This window comes from Chiloscyllium plagiosum, chromosome 14 (assembly GCF_004010195.1).
Source record: "Chiloscyllium plagiosum isolate BGI_BamShark_2017 chromosome 14, ASM401019v2, whole genome shotgun sequence".
Classification (NCBI taxonomy): domain Eukaryota; kingdom Metazoa; phylum Chordata; class Chondrichthyes; order Orectolobiformes; family Hemiscylliidae; genus Chiloscyllium; species Chiloscyllium plagiosum.
The window spans coordinates 4,829,518-4,848,955 of NC_057723.1; the positions used below are offsets into that span (position 1 = coordinate 4,829,518).

Consider the following 19,438-nt stretch of genomic DNA (forward strand, 5'->3'; position numbering starts at 1 on the left):
ATTTGCCCCCCAAATAAATCATCAGCGAATATAATTCATAGCGTTTGTGGAAAGCACTACAAGTAGTGTAATTTTCTTTCTGCAGTTATTGAAAAGAATCAGTAAATGTTTTGAATTATGTCAAATTTGGGCAATGTACGAGATTAAACAAGTGAGAGGACAAGTGATAAAATATAATGTAGAAAACTGAAATAATCTTCTGTGTTAAAAAGGATGGGGAGAATAAATCTCAAAGTAAATGAGCAGATAATTCGAGAAGTTACAAAAGTAATTGTAGTATAATAAATACCGTCTATTTGAATGTAACAAACATCTCTAATCATAAATGTAAATGCAAGTCTTACAAGCACACAAAATTGAAAGAAAGCTATTCAATACAATTTACTACACATACTCAACGTATGAAATTGGCACTGGGCTTGAAGTATTCACTATGATTCGTTCTCACCTGCTGAATTTCTCCAGCACTTTCAGGTTACCATTAGACAAAGATAGGACAAGTAGGACGACGGACACTGTATAAACACGAGTGTAGATAATAACAAAGGCAAACATAGATGAAATGAATACGTATTTTGCATTACTGTACAGTTACAATGACACCATACCAATGCAGAGAGAATTCGACATCGCTGAAAATACAATAATGGAGAAGAACTCAGGAAATTGCATTCACAAGAAAAGAGTGTCTAATAATATTCATGGAGCTGCATGCTGAAAAATTCATCGTACTGCTGGTTTTCATCTCTTTGAAAACAAATAGATGGCACAAATTCTGTGCACGTTATTTGTTGCAATTTGAAGTTACCCATGCTCCTTGCACGAAATTGTCATGTTATAGAGTCATTGAGTCAGAGAGTCATACTGCACAGGAAGAGACCCTTCGATCCAATTTGCCCATCCCCACTAAGTTTCTCAAATTAAACTAGTCCTACTTGCTGGAGTTTGGTCCATATCCCTCAAAGTTTATGCTATTCATGCATTTGTCCAAATTTCATTTAAGTGTTGTAGGTGTACCTGCATTGATGATTTTCTTTGCCAATTCAGTCTACATGCAAACCACCTTGTGTGCGATAACATGCCCCTCAGGTCGTTTTTAAATCTTTTGCTTATCACACTAAAATATTCCCCCTAATTTTGACCTCCCCACCTTAGTAAAAAGATGTTTGCTGTTAACCTTATCTATGTCCCTCATGATTTTATGAACGACTGTATTGTCACTCCACAATCTCATGCATCCATTGAAAAAAGGTACCAGCTAATCCAACTTCTCCTTATGGCATGAAGCCTCCAGTCCTGGTAAATCTGGTTCATCTTTTCTGAACCCGTTTCAATTTAATAGCATTGATCCGATAGCAGGGCTACCAAACTGTGCATAGTACTACAAAAGCAGTCTTGTACAACCTCAACATGACATCCCAACTGCTGTACTCAATTGCCTTTGCAATGAAAGTATATTAAAAGCCTTGTTAACCATCGCGTCCAATTGTGACATAACTTTCAAAAAACTATCTGCCTGAATTCCGAGGTTTCTCTGTTCGACAACAATACCCAGGGCCCTGCAATTAGCGTATACGCTCTGTCCTTCATTTTACTAAAACGGGACATACCTCACATTTGTCCAAATTAAACTTCACCTACCACTCCTCAACCCATTGGCTCAATTGAACACGATCCTTCTCTCATCTTGGATAACATTCTTCACTGTCGACTATATTACCAACTTTGGTGTCATCTGCAAACTTACTAACTGTGCCTCTTGAATCCTCATTCAAGTCCTTTGCATAACTGACAAGCAACAGTGGATCCAGCACGAATCCCTGCAGAACATCAATGGTCACAGGCTTCCAGTCAGAAATAAAATCATCAACCAGCAAATTCTGTCTTCACCACCAAGTTAATTTTGTACCTAAGTGACAAACTGTCCCGGAAATTCATGTGAGATAATTTTACTAAGCAGTCTATCGTGTTTTATTGAATTCCATGTGAGTAATGTCTACCACTCTGGCTTCATCAATCTTTTTAGTTACATCTTAAAATAAGTCAATCAGATTTGTGAGACACGATTTCCCATCCACAAAGCTAAGTCAATCAAGGTTGTGAGACACGATTTCCCATCCACAAAGCCGTGCTGACTATCCCTGATCAGACTTTGCCTCTCCAAATGCATATGAATCCTATCTCTCAGAATCCCCTCCAACAACTTCCCTGCAACTGATGTCAGATTCATTCTTCTGTAATTCCCAGGCTTCTTCTTATAGCCTTCCTTAAATAAAGGCATAACATTACTTACTCTCCAGTGCTTCGGCACCTCTCCCATGGGTATAGATGATACAAATATCTCTGTGATGGGTGCCGTAATTTCTTCCTAACTTCCAACAATGGCCTAGGGTACAGTTGATCAGATCCCAGAGATTTATCCATTGTTATGCTTTTTAAGACGTTGAGCACCTCCTCTTCTGTAATGTGAACTAGTTTTAAGACATCAATATTTATTTTCCAGAGTCTCCGAGCAGCCATGCCCTTGTGGTGTAATTTGACTATAATGCCCAGCCCCGCGTGTATGCCAGGATCTCACACTGGCAGCAAATAAAATTTTCTGATGCAAGTAGTGAATATTGAATTACTGCTTGCAATTTGCAATAAAATGCTAAAGGTGACGAGAAAAGTCTTGGTTGTATACCATATTAGTATTAACATTACATAATCCAGAAAGATCCCTATTCAAATCATGTTCTGTTGGAACGTGAATTCCATAATTGAATGAACCAGACCAAACGCCCATCAGGTATATCAAGGAGTTTGCCTCGAGTGTAAACTTTATCCAATTTAAAAGCAAGTGTAAAGTGCTATGTTCCAGATGGAATTTGATTGGTCACACTACTCGACTGGATGTAAAACATACTTTATTTTTGTGTCTAGTTAATATACAAAAAAGAAAGAATCTGGCTAACTGTGACTGAACTGGAAAATTTAACAGAAAAACTGATTATTTAACAATTAATCAGTAACTGTTCCAATATGATCACATCCCATAAACACACCCTTCGCAAAGCAAAGTTACTAAAACAGATTGTTTCACATCTGATTCAGGAAGCAGAGAGAGAACCGCAAGTAGCAGAAAGAGAGAAGTGTAGCAGTTTCCACAACCAGCTTCCAAACCCCCTCAGCAACAAACTAAATGAAAGCCTTGGCTTTGTGCGATCTTGTCTCCGTGTGTTCACGCTGCCTCTATGATTTTAGTTTTTGAAAAAAAGGGCATCGCAAGCAGTTTTCTTCTTGGTTTGTTCTTATTTTTTCCAACCATATGATCAAATATGGTCTCAGACAAATTAGTGTCAATTTCTTTATCTTTCTTCTTTGATTTTACCTTGTGTTTGAACCTGTGAATTTGCCACATTGTCACCACACAATCAGTAACAATCCCAGACTACGCATCCTGTGACACCTCTGTTGCCTGGTTTTCCATTTGCTTTTCAACGACAGAAGGCATCACTCCCATCTATGATCCAGCTTTATCATTAACGAGGATAAGCTGTATTTCCAGAACAGAGAGTTTCTCTGTTACACCGACCATAACTTCACCACTTTTCATTGGACTCTCCAACCTCACCTTATACAATGGAACACCACACATTTCACCCATAAAACCGATATATTAGCACCCTTTCTGGCAATACTCCTTCCAAAGTGCACACCGCTTTATCCCTCACCATCAATAATTAACTTGCTCCTTTATCGCCTTTTTTATTTATTTACCTTTTCTCCCCGGTACACATGAATAAATCTTACACAGAAAGGTATTTTTTAAAAAGATCTGATACTTTCTTATTAACCAACCGCTGACTAGACTGTACATTTTGTTGCAGTTCTTTAGTTTTCACTGAGATGTCCTTTACTACTTCAATAAACCTACCAGTTTAAGCTGAAATATCACATCAGTCTTTCCATTGTTTTTCATAAAGCACCAAAGCCCCAACGTCATGGATCCTACATTATTATATTAAAAGCACCTAAGTTTTATTTTTACGCCTCTTCCACCCTCATGGCTTTCCTTAAAACCCCGAGGTAAACTATCTTTACTATCTTCAATGAGAGATCCCTTTCCTTTACCACCTGAGGATTTTTTATTTCCCAAATTCAAATCCTCATTGATTGAAGTTGATGTCGGAAGGCAATCTTTGATTTATGTACCGACTTTTAAGCACCTGCTATTTCAACCGCTAATTTTGCAGTCTTAACCATCTGCTGTTCCACCAGTTCTCACTCATTCGGGAAGTGAATTGTAGAACTCCTTCAAACTGACAGTCTCTTCAAATGTATGTTTCTGATTTATTTGAATGCCTATATCCACCAATCAACGTAACTTTGTTTAATCATTTCAAACTCAATATACGCTTGACCATGTTCCATCCTTAGTTTCATAAAAAATGTCTGTTGTCTTCTGGCACTAGTTCATATCCAGTTAAGAACTTTCTTTTCAAGTCATCATGCTCCTCATGTACCTCCTCTGAGAGTAATACAATTGTCTCACTAGCCCTACCTTACCACCCTTCGTTTGAATCGCCAGTACCCACACTGTCACCAACAATTTCATTTCAAACGAAATGAAAAATACTTCGACATCCAAATCATCAAACTTTGATAATGCTTGGAAACATTGGTGCGAGTACACTTAAATCTCAAATTTAAGTCCGAAATTATTGTCATGAAACTTTCCTATGCATGACTCTTTAAATGGATATCATTGCTTAGTGGCAATTTCCTATTTCCACCACCACCACCCACATCATTGCACATTAAGTATGTTCAAATAATTCAAATGGGTTCGTCAATGTCTCAAATGAAGTTGCTTTTGCCACATTTCCAGATTGTGCATGTCACTCGATCTACACATGAAGTGAAAATCACTTTAAATGTTTGCCCTCTCTTTCTTGTTTCTTTTAAGCGCAGGAACACCTTCTCCCTGTCAACTCTATTCAGCATGTTCATGATTTGTAAAATCATGACCAAATCTCTGTAAGGTTTCAGCTCAGAACAGTCCCAAGTTCTTCAATCTATCATTGTAACTGAAGTTCTTCATTCCTTGAACCATTCTGTAGTTCTGCACACTCGACAATGCATTCACATATTTTCAATAATGTAGTGCCCACAAATGTACACTATCCCTCAGCTGTGGTCTAACAATGGAGAGTTTTCCCGGATTCCTTTCCTCTTTAATTCTCAATCGTTCCTTGAAATAAAGTAAATATAATACCTTTAGTCAAGGGAACTCTTATGAATCTTTCCTGATTTTATATTTTCTTTCAGGAAGCAGGAAATCAGTTCAGTGTCTCTGTCACTTCAAATGCGAATTGAGCAAATTGTTTCTCTGTAAGTGATACTTCATCGAACTGCTAAGAATAACATGCATCTGTTTAATGGTGATCGAAAATGACTGAACAGCCATTAGCTTGCTGAATTGATTTTGTTTTTCTCCTCCCTATGGAATATAACTTGGCAATTTGCCAAACTTTGAGAGATGTGTAAGGTGAAAGGGGAAAGACTTAAGAAGGGCATGAGGGCCAGCTTTTTAACGTAGAGAGTGGTGCGTGTAAGGAATGGGCTGCCAGATAAAGTTGTCGAGGCAGGTACAATAGCGGGTTTAAAAAAAAACTGCGGTTGATACATGGATGGGAAGGGTTTTGAGGGATATGGAGTAAATGCGGGCAGATAGAACGAGCTGGTCCATGGTCTACATAGACTAGCTCGGGCCAAAGGGCCTGTTTCCATGCTGTATCAATCTAAGACTCTGTGACTCTATAACAGGCAACAATAGCTGTAATGAGAAACATGATATTGAGTACAGTGGAACAAAAGACCTCAGTCACTTAACAGGAGGCCAAGATGGTTCAATGGCTTCGTTCACTTCTGGTTGAAGGTGATTGTAAATATCCAGACTTAACATTCCCACTTGTGGCTTGGGTAGGGGAATGGGTCTGGGAGGGATGCTCTTTGGAGAGTCGGTGTGGTCTCAATGGGCCAAATGGTCTGCTTGCACACTTGTAGGGATTCTGTGATTCCGCTGCAGCTGAGGTTTCAAAAATCAGATTTGGGTATATTTGTGAAGCACATTCCTTCCATTAATTTCTTAATTGCCAATCACCATTAATGGCTGGATTTGAAATACTGTACACATTTCATCTGATCTGACTTGTGATCACTTTGCTCTAGCTATTCAAGCCTGCTTCCAAAGTTTTAGAAACATTTAATTATAGCTTTCCATGTAAAATATAAGACTCATTAGATTACTTGCAGTGTGGAAACAGGCCCTTCGGCCCAACATGACCACACCGACCCGCCAAATCACAACCCACCCAGACCCATTACCCTACATTAATCCCTTCAGCTCACACTACGGGCAATTTAGCATGGCCGATTCACTTAACCTGCACATTTTTGGACTGTGGGAGGAAACCAGAGCACCCGGTGGAAACCCACGCAGACACAGGGAGAATGTGCGAACTCCACACTGACAGTCACCCGAGCCTAAAACCGAACCTGGCACATTGGTGCTGTGAGACTGCAGTGCTTACTGCTGAGTCACCATGCTCCCCCTGTATTCCTGTATTGGTTGAGTTTTGATCTTAGGCGCTGGATTGTCATATTCTATAATCAAGCTTCGCTTGATAGATCATTTACTTTTATAATTAATACAATAAAACGTGATCAAATGAGTCTGAAGATTTTCGTTAACTAGAGAAAACAATCTTCTTGCAAACAAGTAATAAAGCATACAAACAATATATCTATATATTTGTATTACAGTTAGAAAGACATGAATGGAAATATCAATACAACATTTCAATCTTATTTCCAACATCATCAATTAGAGAAATTTAAGTCAAGGAAAATTCAACCATATCTTAATTGTTTTAGTTGCAGCATTACTTCAAGTGGACTGTGGACAGCATTTGTTGATTCGTTTTCGATTCTTCTGAAGTGAAGGATTGAGTAATATGAGGGCCTTAACTTTCCTGTATCTAATAACTCCCAGTCTCTACCAAAATCACTTTGCGCTGAAGTACGAGAGGAAAATGGATTTTGCTTCTGAATTCAGTTCTGCCGTTTTCTACACTGAGCTGAAAAAATCTTCTGTTGAACTAAATCTCTGACTCTTCTGAAGTGAACAGAAAAACAAAGCTGGTGATATTCTTGTGTTAAAATTGCCTGTCAAAAATTGGAATGTACAAGTGCATTTCAACTAATACCTTAGGTTCCACTTGCACTTGCCTTTTGAGCAATATATGATGTATATTCGCTGTTAGAGAATGTTTGCAGATGGCGTTTTTGAGACTTTAAAGGAAGGACCAGTATCAATCTATGTCTTGGTTAAACTCAATCCATGATTCAATAATGATAATAACATTTGGTACAAACCTTTTACGATTCTTGTAATGCACAAAACTTCATTCGATTTTGAAAGGGTTACAATGAATTAGAAAACACTGATGCAACAGAATCGTTCAAACAATTTACCACATAAGAGTTGCGTGAGTTGTAAAATGGATAAAGAATTAGATTGAACGCATGGCCCAAAGGATAAGCATAAAGGATTATTTTTTTTATTTTCTAACTCTAAATAATGCTTACAATCTATAGCAAAGATTTGGCTTTTGGCAATTGAATGAGTGTAGCTAATTTTTTCAGTGACACTGAGAAATGTAAGAATGCCTGTTGACAAGATAATGCACAAAATCTACAAAGGAACACAGATAAATAAAATGAAAATACAAATAACTAGTAGAATGAGTATAACGTGTCATAACGTTAAAAAAATCAAATTTGCAGGAAGAGTCGAGAATCAGTGTACAATTTGATTTCAGAGAAGTCATCGAATTTCAATGGACAGAAGGATTTAGGTGTTCTGGTGCATGTATAAGGTTGAGTTACCTTGCAAGTAAAGAAAGTAGTGAACACTGTAAAGGAAATTGTTGATAATAGTGAAGGAAATAGAAAGAAGAGCAGGGACATTTTACTTCAGTAGAACGTGATCTTTAACATTATTAAAGCACGACTCATTAAATAGTCTCTTAAAGAATTCTCTACCGAGATCGTTCATTCGTAGTTTTTTTTTCAAAATTGTTTACATTCAGTTTCAGTTAAATTGGAAAGTGGTTAAGGTAAAAATGGAGGGGGACAGAACGCAGCAAACCATATATCAACAGGTTCAGCATCTGCTATAGAGAAAGATACCGCGTCATTGAATTTCTTCAATGCTTGAGTTCGATAGATTTCTCATGTACGAAAGTAGCCATAGATTATTACACGAAACGAGCAAATAAAATGAGGAATGGAAATATTGAATAGAAGTAAAGCACGAAAGGCCAAACGTCCTCAATGTTTTGCCAATATACTGCATTACAGTGTGGAAACAGGCCACACCAACAAGTCCACACCGACCCGCCGAAGCATAACCCACCCATACCCCTACATTTACCCCTTACCTAACACTACCGGCAATTTAGCACATCTTTGGACTGTGGGAGGAATCCCGAACACCCGGAGGAAACCCACGCAGACACGGGGAGAACGTGCAAACTCCACACAGTCAGTCGCCTGAGGCGGAAATTGAACCCGGGTCTCTGGCGCTGTGAGGCAGCAATGCTAACCACTGTGCCACCGTGCCGCCCACGAATATGTTTTAATTATATCCGTGGGACATAATGTATTTAGAATCTTCAAGAAACAAAGAAATATTTCATTGTGTTGTGTATACTTCTGTTCTTTAATATTACAAAGGATATTTTCACTTCCTATCAAATTTTTTATATATGTTCAATACTGCCATGGAATGGACATCCTTTAACAATGTCAATTTTCATTCCGTATCATTAAAAGTTGACATTATCAACAAATCCCCAAAAAATCACTTTGAAAATCATCGTTGTTAATTCATGCAACATATCTATGTCTCCATCCCTACTATCATTTACCAACAGCTTTAATTCCCGCAATACCTGAAAGTGTTGTGTCCTCCCGAATTCATTTCCAATTTTCCTGGAACCCATGATGTTAAAACTTCAAACACTTTTCCATGCCTGTCACAGTATCACACGCTCTTGTCAATTACAAGAGTATCTCAAGTATGTCAGTAGCAAGTGCGAAATGTCTGTCCATTTACTCATTCAATAGTATGCGTTTTATTCCTGAATTGATTACACATTCCTCTTCCGTTGGCTTTCTACAGCTCAACACTTTGTTGGACCTTTACTTTTCTGGTTCACTTCTCATCTATTTAATCTTAGTCGGAAACTACTGTTTCAACTATTCCAGCTTGGCTGACTTTGATATCCCCATCTCCCCATCTTGGTACATTCGTAAATATATATACATGCTGCCCGTCACAACAATTTTATACTATCATCATCGGTCACAATTCTTCTTCTGCATAAAATTTTTAATTATCCAACGTCCAGTGGAGGATATCTGAAACTCCTTCTAATTATATATTGGAAAACAAAAGTCATTGACTTAAAATACTACCATAACTACTCAGATTGTTTCCCACTTGGTGACATGGCTGACCATTACATGAGCTTTCAATCACACGTTGATGTCTTTGCTAACGCCAACCCAATATACATTCTACATCCCTAAACATGTGAGTAACCACACTTGCCTGTGCTCATCTGTTTCTGAGATGCTTCCAAATCCATTTCACACTTCCAGACTTCATTCCATATTCTACACATTACAAATGAAAGGGTCTTCAAAGCAGATCTTTCTGTGCCCTAAAACAAAAAATAACTTTTGACTACTCTTATTAATGATGGATTAGACTGGGTTTAATTAGTTGCCTCTCCAATTTAGATATTCTCAATTTGTTTTGGAATACCTGAATAGTCTGGTCTCTCTTGTCCTCAGTAATCTCCTTCAACATTTTAATTAATTCATATTATTCAGGTCACTTCAGAATTTCCAATGTTAATATCTCCAGATTTGAAGCCAGTGCTTTCATTTGTCTCAGCCCTGGCGTCTGGAATGTTCTCCCCAATTATCTCAGCCTCTGTAATTTGCTTTCCAGTTTATCACAATGTCTTGAATCAATCACTTTCACACAGCTTACAATCAAGAAAAGTACAATCTGCTACCGTTTTTTCTTTGTTTAACCTTTCTGTAAAATACTTTGAGATTCTTGAAATGGTTCAGGCTTCCATGTAAATGCAATTTATTACTGCTTTTGTTGTTTTATTGTGTATCATGATGCCCAATTTTGAGCCTTTAACAGCCAATAAATTTTAATTACAGCATTTTTGAACTTTCTAACAAGCGCAAAAATTAGCAACAGAATCCTATCAATCCTGCTGGACGATATAATAAAATCACAGCTGATCATATTTTGACTACTTATGTGTATGATTTGTCACAAAATTTGCAATAGAGTCGTGGTTTTCTCTTTCGACTAACAAAGGAGAAACTCAAGAGATGATCCAGGGACTTGTGTTTTACGTGCAATGGCAGATTTTAGAATTTGAATTAACTCAGAAGCTGGAATGCAGTGATTAAGACATTAAATCGTTGCTAGTTGTGAGGAAAACGCGTGTTTTCCGAAAGTCCTTTCGGGGTGCAAGCTGTCATTTTCACTTGGTCTGGCCTGCATGCAATTCCAGACCCACAAAAGAGTTTCCTCGCTACGGTTCTATGGTTAATTGGGATTGGACAAAAATTTTTGAAAAACCAGCGATGCACCCACCCCGTGAATAAACAGCAAAAACAGACTGGCATGAGCACTGTAAAGCAAAATTAACGCAGAAGTCCTGATTGAAAGTTGAAATGAATTTGAACTTCATGTTTTCTTCTCATTGTATGATAGCAGAGTGAAACTAGATTGAAGCTTAATGCAAGACGGTGGACACGACAAACTTCTTCCAATAATATCGAAGCTACAAACTCCAGAGGTTGCTGCGCCTCACAGCTACAATAATAGCAGTTTTTTGACAATGTGGAAATAGGGGTGACTGACTTTATCGTATTTTCAATCTTTCTCACAAGGAAAAGTTTTCATAACTGGGATTAATATAGCGTACCTTCTGTGAACTTCCGCCAATGGTGTTACATCCATCCTCAAATTCGCAGACCAGGCTTACAAACCTCACTTATTGTGAGGGGAATTGAATGTAAGAAGTTGTAAAGTTACTCTCAATTTATACAGGCAGCGATGAATCCAATCCAGAATGTTCTGCATAGTATTGGTTCTGTTATATCAGGAAAGGTCAAAATGTGTTAATGCAGTTCGAAGAATGTTTACTAGATTAATATTTGTAATGAGTGAGGGTCTTATAATTAAAGTTTTAGCGCTCTTTTGTATAGTCGCAGTTTCGAAGAGAAACAAGTGACTTGATTGAACGATGTAAGATTCAAAGTAATCTCGACAGGGTGACTATGTAGAGGATGTTTCATCGTTTACGATTTTCAAGTACTAACGTTCAGTATTAAAAGATATCAGGTATTTCCTGTTTAAAAGAGAGACGAGTGTTTTTTTCATGCCCCTCACGGAATTGCGAACTTTTATAATTTTCTTCCTGAAAAGATCGTGGGAGAAGAATCCGTAATTCTTTCTCAAGGGCAAAGTGAAACATTTATCTTAAAGTAAGGTGATGAGATGTTATCATAGATAGCAGAGAACAGAACTTTCAGCCTACAATCACGTCAACTCTGATGGAATTAAATAACAAAGCAGGTATGAGGTGTTGAAAAGCTTGCTTCTGCTCCTTGTTCAGATATGCTACAAAGTTATTCAGAATTGTACGTGAACAACCATCTGTTAACTGTCTCAATGTATTTGAAGAATTCAAATCATACACGAAATCTCCACACCGACAATATTTTGTTAAAGCAATGTGATTCATTGCATAACAAACAATGGCGAAATTATCACACGTAAACCAGAAATAAAATGCTCCATGGAAGATCTGTGCTGAAGGCGATGCATTTGTCATTGCAGTGCTCTGTACTTAAACTAAACAGAGCAACTCTCCACAAAGCTAATGTTAACAGCAATCACAAAGTAACGTTTCAGACACTGCATCTACAAAGATTGCGTTTGTCTCTACTAATATGTGGGAGATTCAAGCATTCTATTTTTTTAAAAAAGCATAGGTCGAAGGGTTGATTTTTTTTTCCGGGATACTCATGAATCTACAAACTGCAACTTAATTTCATTGCGCAATGACACCATATTGTGTGTCTGCGTCACGAATATTAATATCATCCAGAGGCAATGTCGGGTTGCACGGCTTTAAGAACAAAAAATCGCTCTTAGAGGATTCGGGTGAAAGACAGACGGTGTAATTATATGATTGTCCAATTGGGAGAGTCTGAGCAGAATCGAGATAATTTAAATTTGCTTTCGGGACGCCTCGACAATGAGAGGCATCGGCTGAATTCCTCAGCCTGTAGCAGCACATCCTGGACGTGTAACAGAAAATATTCCTGTCTTGTTTGCATTTCAAAACGACCAGAAAAACTATTATGAATAGAAATATACAGGACGTTGATCCTAAAATTATGATCAATAGAAAATTTAAATCTGAAAATAATTCTGAATTTCGTGGTTTGCTTTTTTGTTCAAAGGTACTTTCAGTAACATTACTTTGGATTGTAAAGAGAATTGAAACTGTACTAGAGAGACTCGGCTGCCCATTATCCCTGACCAAAATTACAAGTGTCTGTCTCAGGACATCTTGCTCCCTAAAATTTCGAGTTGTTCGAATTTCGCCAGAAGTAAATCCCACATTAAAAATGCTGTGATCAGTAGCTTCTATGAGCTGGTAAGAAAGTCGTGCATTCTGTCCAGAATCTGCGTCTGTCGCAATTACTTTGGTCACCAAGTATCCGGGATGCGCAGATTTTGGTACAATCAAAATCGAACTGCTGTGGTTTGAAGGCGAGACAATGACTGGGGCATTGTCATTTTGGTCCAGGATAATAACGTTTACGAGAGCAGTGCTGGTCAGTGAGGGAGTACCGCCATCCTGAGCCTGAACTTTGAACTGAATTTTTTTCTGTATTTCATAGTCAAAAGAGCGTAGCGCGTAAAGGTGCCCAGTTTCCGAGTTAACACTGAAGCGGCCAGACGCAGAACTTTCACGTGTGAAACTGTCCAATAGGAAATACGATACAGCGCTATTCCTGCCCATATCAGGGTCGAAAGCGGTAACATCAAATATTGATGCACCAGGAGCATTGTTTTCCAGTAGGAACACATTATATACCGCCTGCGTAAATTGTGGTGCATTATCATTGATGTCAGAAACTGAAATGTGGATAGTTTTATTTGTGGAAAGAGGTGGTGATCCTGCATCCCAGGCAGAAACGGAAATGTTGTAGTATGGAGAGATTTCGCGATTCAGTATGCCACTCACTATTAAATTGTATTGCCTGTTCAAAGAGTTTTGAAGGTTAAACGGGATATTTTGTGATAACTGACACCGCACTTGTCCATTTTCACCTGAATCACGATCGGTTGCACTTATTTTAGCGATCACAGTCCCACTTGCAGCATCTTCGCTTACCTCAATAAAGAACGAGCTTATTTTTAACTCCGGAGCGTTATCATTAACGTCTACTAATTCAATAATAACCTCGGCGAGCCCAACTAATGCGGGCGTACCATTGTCTACAGCTTCTACATCAAATTGGTAAACTTTCTCTTCTTCATAGTCCAGTGATCCTTGAACTCTGATCTGCCCAGTTGCGAGGTTCAAACTGAACAACTCCCTCACACGATGAGAAACGTGGCTTGTGAAATAGTACTTCACTTCACCATTTGTTCCCTGGTCTAAATCAACAGCATTTAATGTTATGATCAACGTATTTTCAGGTACGTTCTCCAATGCGTTAACCCTGTATATCTGATGATCAAATACTGGGGCATTGTCGTTTACATCGAGGACAGTGATCACTATTTCTGCAGTGCTAGATCTACGAGGAGCCCCACCGTCAATGGCCGTCAGTATGAGATGAAACATCGAGAGTTGCTCGCGGTCTAAAGGGTTTTCTAACATCAGCTCTGCAATTTTAGTTCCATCGCTTTTGGTCCGAGTCTTCAGGCTAAAGTGCTTGTTTGTGCTGATTTCATAACTACACACAGCGTTGGTACCCACATCTGCATCTTGCGCACTCTCGAGTGGGAAACGAGCTCCTGCTGCAGTTACCTCAGATATTTGTAAAGCGTATCTCATTTTGGGAAATCTGGGCGAGTTATCATTTATATCCAATATTTCCACATCGACATGGTGCATTTCTAAAGGATTGTCTACCGCTACATCCTGAGAAACAGAACAAATCGCACTTCGTCCACAGAGAATTTCCCTGTCGATTCTCTCGTTCACAACTAAAGCACCATTCCCCATATTCACTTTAAATACACGCCTCCCATCGTCAGAGACGAGATGAAATTTGCGAAACGACATCTCACCAGTACTTAGGCCTAAATCATCCGCGATATTCCCAACAAACGCACCGCGCTCCATTTCTTCGGGGATCACGTAATGTATTTCAGCGAAAATTAAATCTGAGACGCAAGTCAGTATCACAAAATAGAAGAGCCGGCTGAGCAGTTTCGCCATTGTTGTGGTTTCGGGATCCAATTGAAATCTGCAAAAATGTCGTCTACCCTCCGTTTCTTATCTGATTGCCTACGAAATGAAATACATTTTCTGCTCAAGAAAAATGTCGACATTAAAATGACAAAATGTGAAATCTTGAACTGGCCGATCTTTCAGTGCAAGATAGTGTAGTTGCGGGCGATGTTACACTGCTCTTTGCTTCTGCGCTGTGTTTCCTATGATAGGAAAGGGGGAGGAGGTAGATCTCTTGCAGCGTTTGGTTTTCTTATTGGTAGACAGCGACACAAAGAGTCCTTACCCATTATTGCACCAAGCATTTCTTAAAGCAGAACTGTTCTCAAGGAGTTACAATACCCATATCGCAGTTATTTTATGGTGCACACTTAAAATGCGCTCACGCTGTTTCATATCCTCAAAATATTTTTCTTGTTGAAGGAGGTCAATTGTTTGCAATTGGCTATTGACAAGCAATGATAGTGTAATGGGAAAATAAACTGAATTTTATCCAGGTGAAATAATTTAAGGGGCGTTAATCCCATTATTTCAATACTTTCATTCAGGTTTATTGGATTAAACCAAACTGATTCAACGATCTGAGAAATATTGAAGAAATGATTAATTGATTAACAGACATCGTTTCTAAATGCTGTTCTTACTGATTTTGATTATTGGCTGGTCCCATATCTTTTTGGCTTTGAAGAAAATGTTTTTTCTTCTTGGATTACGAATTTTTGAACTGTTATTCTCAAATCAAATTCATGAAGAGAAAACTGACAGGAAAACATATGACGGCAATATAATGGGCAGCACATGGATCAGTGGCTAGCACTGCTCCCTTGCAACATCAGGGACTTGGGTTCGATTCTATCCGTGTTTCTGTGGATTTCGTCCAATAGAGCGGATTGACCAAGCTAAATTGCCTGGAGTGTCGAGGGATGTGCATGCTCAGTGAGTTGGCCATGTGAATTAGAGGCTTGGGCTCTTCTTGGTGTGAACTAGATGGGCGAATAGCCTTTAGGGATTCTGTGTCGACACTTCTAGATTTCATGGCACCTCCCAGCTATTTAATTTACGAGATAGTATTTGGTGCAGTATATATCAAACGTCTCCAGTCTACCATTTGCATACAACTTTCGAATGGTTTATTCTGTTAATGATGAAGCAACGGTTCAGATATGAAATGTAACTTAATTCAAGAAAGAAAAGAAATGTACAACCCCTGATAGATAAGAACATTTTAAGCATACAGAAGCTGTTCAATAGAATGGAGATGGTGTCCTTTGCCAACCAAATGACTTAGAGTGCTTGGGTGTTCATCCCTAATATTTTACAGTTTTACGTGATTCTGTGATGGGAATGTTCTTTATTCTTCCGTCAAAACTTTGGCCTGTTCCAAAGAAGATGATGTCTCTTTTCCTTGCATCCCCTCTCTCCGTCACACAATCATTTTCCACTTATGTATCAGTATATTTTATTTTGCGAGCTGCAAGTCTGTACTGTGTCACTCACCAACCTAAAAACGTTAAGTCAATGTCATAAGCAGCTACTCATCATGCAGGCATGACAATTCTCACTTGTCTGCGCTCAACGAAGAGTACTTTATCTTTTTTTTTAAAAGGCAAACTATTATTTTCTCCAAATGGTACATTGGCACTGGGATATGTATAGTGGTGCATCAGGAATTGGTGTTCGTTTACTCGGTCTTCATGACCTCAATAATTCACATGATTCTTGTGTCTTTTGTTATGGCGTTGGGTAAACCCATCTGTTAATTTAAACCAGCCGCACAGAAAAGATTCACTTCGTGCTGTTATCGGTTTAAATTCGAGAGCCAAATTGCTATCTCAAAGGTCACTATTTAAAGTAAAAATTAACAACTTTATTTTATTAAGTCCAGCAAAACCAACAACTATTTACAAATCTTTTCCCTGAAAACTTTCTTCTACCTCCCACTCTGCAAGACTGGTCTGATATTTAAAAAATTAAGAGTTACACAAAAAATCAACTTTCAAAACACGTCAGCTATCAAATCTTCTCATTGTATCTTCCTCTGCAGATTTTCCTCTGTTGTCTTTTCGATGTTATGCTGTACAAATTTCTTATAGACAGGTACCTTTCAGAGAGCTGTTCTGCTGGCAAAAAGTACTTGTTGGTTGCTTGGCAGTTCTCCTGTCTAACTGTTCAAAATATCCGGTTTTATGGTCCAAAACTTCAGATCATATTATTGGCTTTTGATATTATCAAAATAGTAAATTCAAATTTGATTGGATTTTGGTATCTTGAGCATAATTTAAACTGATTGGCCGAGTTTGAATTTGTTTTTAGTTCATAGCAACCCAGCTGCTGCTATTTGTTTCGACCAAGTGTTACATTGTTACCTTATTCCAGACTCTGTGTGTTTTGTCCTTGCTAGCTTTTTAACGATCTTAAAAGTACAGTGCCTCCACACCTTCATAACACTTTTTCCTTGATTTCACGCGATAGCTATATGCAAAGTTCGTTTCTGCTGCAACAGTGTATAAATTAAATTTCATGCCAAAACGGAAGTAATAGGAAAACCCTACTTTGAAGGGTCACTAATTTCTAACACTGCTCTCTTTGCGAAGGAAAACTGCTTTTAGACAATCACAACTAAGTATTAACGAACCTATCCAGTTATAAAGTACAAGTATGATTTCCTGATATTTTGATTATCTATCATAGAAAAGATACCAAAAGTATCAGATTAGTTGGTATCAACCATTAAGTGACTACTTCACATAAGCCAACATTCTCGAACTTGCTAACTTTTTATATTTTTCTTTCCTAGTATTTCTCTTTTTTGATTTGGACCATATGAACTAGATGTGATCATGATGTGTTTGTCATGCAGAGAATTAGTTTGAGGTACAAGGATAGTGGGAGTATTCAGTAGCCCATTTGAAAACAACATAAACACAGCAGACTGGCTGGAGTCATTTTTGCTTATTCCGTGACTTCAGCGAGTTGGACAAAGAAATATCTTCCTTTTCTTATTAAGTATTTTACCCCTCGCTTGGTAGTATTCAGCTGTCCAACCAAACATCCATATTAAGTTATATTTGTTGTAATGACCTCTTCTGAAAAATGCGTTGCTGGAAAGGCGCAGCAGGTCAGGCAGCATCCAAGGAGCAGGACAATCGATGTTTCGGGCATAAGCCCTTCTTCAGGAATGGAGGGAAGAAGAGAGCTTCTTCAAGGAAGGCATCCTTGCAAGAGGATTCGCAGTAGGTTAAAATCAACTAGAAGAAAGTGAGGACTGCAGATGCTGGAGATCAGCAAGGATGCCTTCCTTGAAGAAGCTCTCTTCCTCCCTACTGATCTCCAGCATCTGCAGTCCTCACTTTCTCCCTGTAATGACCTCTTACCAATTTACTTTGATTTAAGAGCCAGTTCCTATTCATTTTCATTCGCCGTTCTTCACAGATGAGGATGACTCTCTTCCACTCTCAGAATGAGTCAGTGGGTGACTGTACAGACCAGTGTGGCTACTGTATGTTCTGTTGCACTAGGGGCAGAAGGTTATTACGGGAAGGGGTGAGTGGAGCATCTTTTCATCTGGCGTCCACTTTTTCCTAACAGCAGGTTTTGAAGTGCATGACAACTTCCGGGATGCTTTTCCTCCACTTGGGCGGTCTTGGGCCAGTGATTCCCAGGTGTCTGTGGGAATGCCACACTTCAGCAGTGAGGCATTGAGGTATCACTGAAGTGCTTCCTCTGTACATCTGGGATTTGCCTGCCATTTCGAAGCTGGGAGTGCACCATCTGCTTGGAAAATTTTATGTCAGTCACACGTATAATGTGCCCAGCCTATCATAGCTCAGCAATAGTCGTCAGTGCTTTGATGCTGGGGATGCTGGCCTGGTCGAATTTGGTCGTATTGTTGTATCTATATTCCAGCCATTTCACAGGATTTTGTGCAGGCAGCATTGGTGATACTATTCAAGGGTTTTAAGATGTCAGCTGTAGACGGTCCACATCTCAGAATCATACAGGAAGATGGGAACTGCCATATCTCTGTAAGCCATGATCTTGGTGTCGGATATGACATTGTTGGCCTCGAACATCCTTTTCCTCAGGCGGATGAAGGCTGCACTCACACACGGCGGGCAGTGTTGTATCTCTTCATCAATAGCTGATTTTGGCAAATAGGGAACTCCCAGGGTATTGGAAATGATTAATGTTCCCTCAGGCCTCCACGTGGATCTTTATGATCAGAGGTTCGTTCCACAATGCCATGCCAGGAAGGTTGAGGGTTTTCACTTTGTGGATGTTCAGAGTGAAACACGCTCTCATTTGCCTCTGTAAAGCTACTGACAATAGTTTGGAGTGCAAGCTCTAAGAATGCACAAATTCAAGTATCATCTGTGTACTGCAGATCGATGACACTGGTAGGGGTTCCGTAAGTCATCTCCACTCTTGTGGGGAGCTTGTCAGCAGTGAGGTAAAGCATCGTAGCAATGTAGAGAGAAGTGTTGAGGCGATGAAGCAACCAGCTTGACATTGGTCCAAACAGGAAATGGATCAGTGGTGATGTCACTTGTTAAAACCATTACTTCCATGTCGTTGTGCAGCGGGTGAAGGATGGTGACAATCTTTGAAGTGAAGCAAAAGCAGGGAAGGACGCTTCATAATGATTCCCTATTAATGGTGTCAAAGAAGTCCACGTGCAGAGGTAGATTCTTTTCTCTGCATTTCTCCTACAGCTGCCTTATAGTGATGTGATCCTCGGCCACAGGGAGGAGAAAGTTGAAGAGGGGCTTTGTGATGACTTTTCTAATAGTTGGCAGCAGGGACATTCCTCTGTA

At 39.0% G+C, this 19,438-nt stretch overlaps 1 protein-coding gene across 1 annotated transcript in view; it reads right to left on the reverse strand.

The window, feature by feature from the left end:
- LOC122556970 overlaps positions 1-19,438 on the reverse strand; it is a gene marked incomplete at its 5' end in the record, with an annotated part of 66,081 nt that overhangs the window by 11,060 nt on the left and 35,583 nt on the right. The window contains one exon of the mRNA XM_043704203.1: positions 12,204-14,668. Coding sequence (XP_043560138.1) covers positions 12,204-14,668 — 2,465 coding nt within the window. The remainder of the gene's footprint in view (positions 1-12,203; positions 14,669-19,438) is intronic.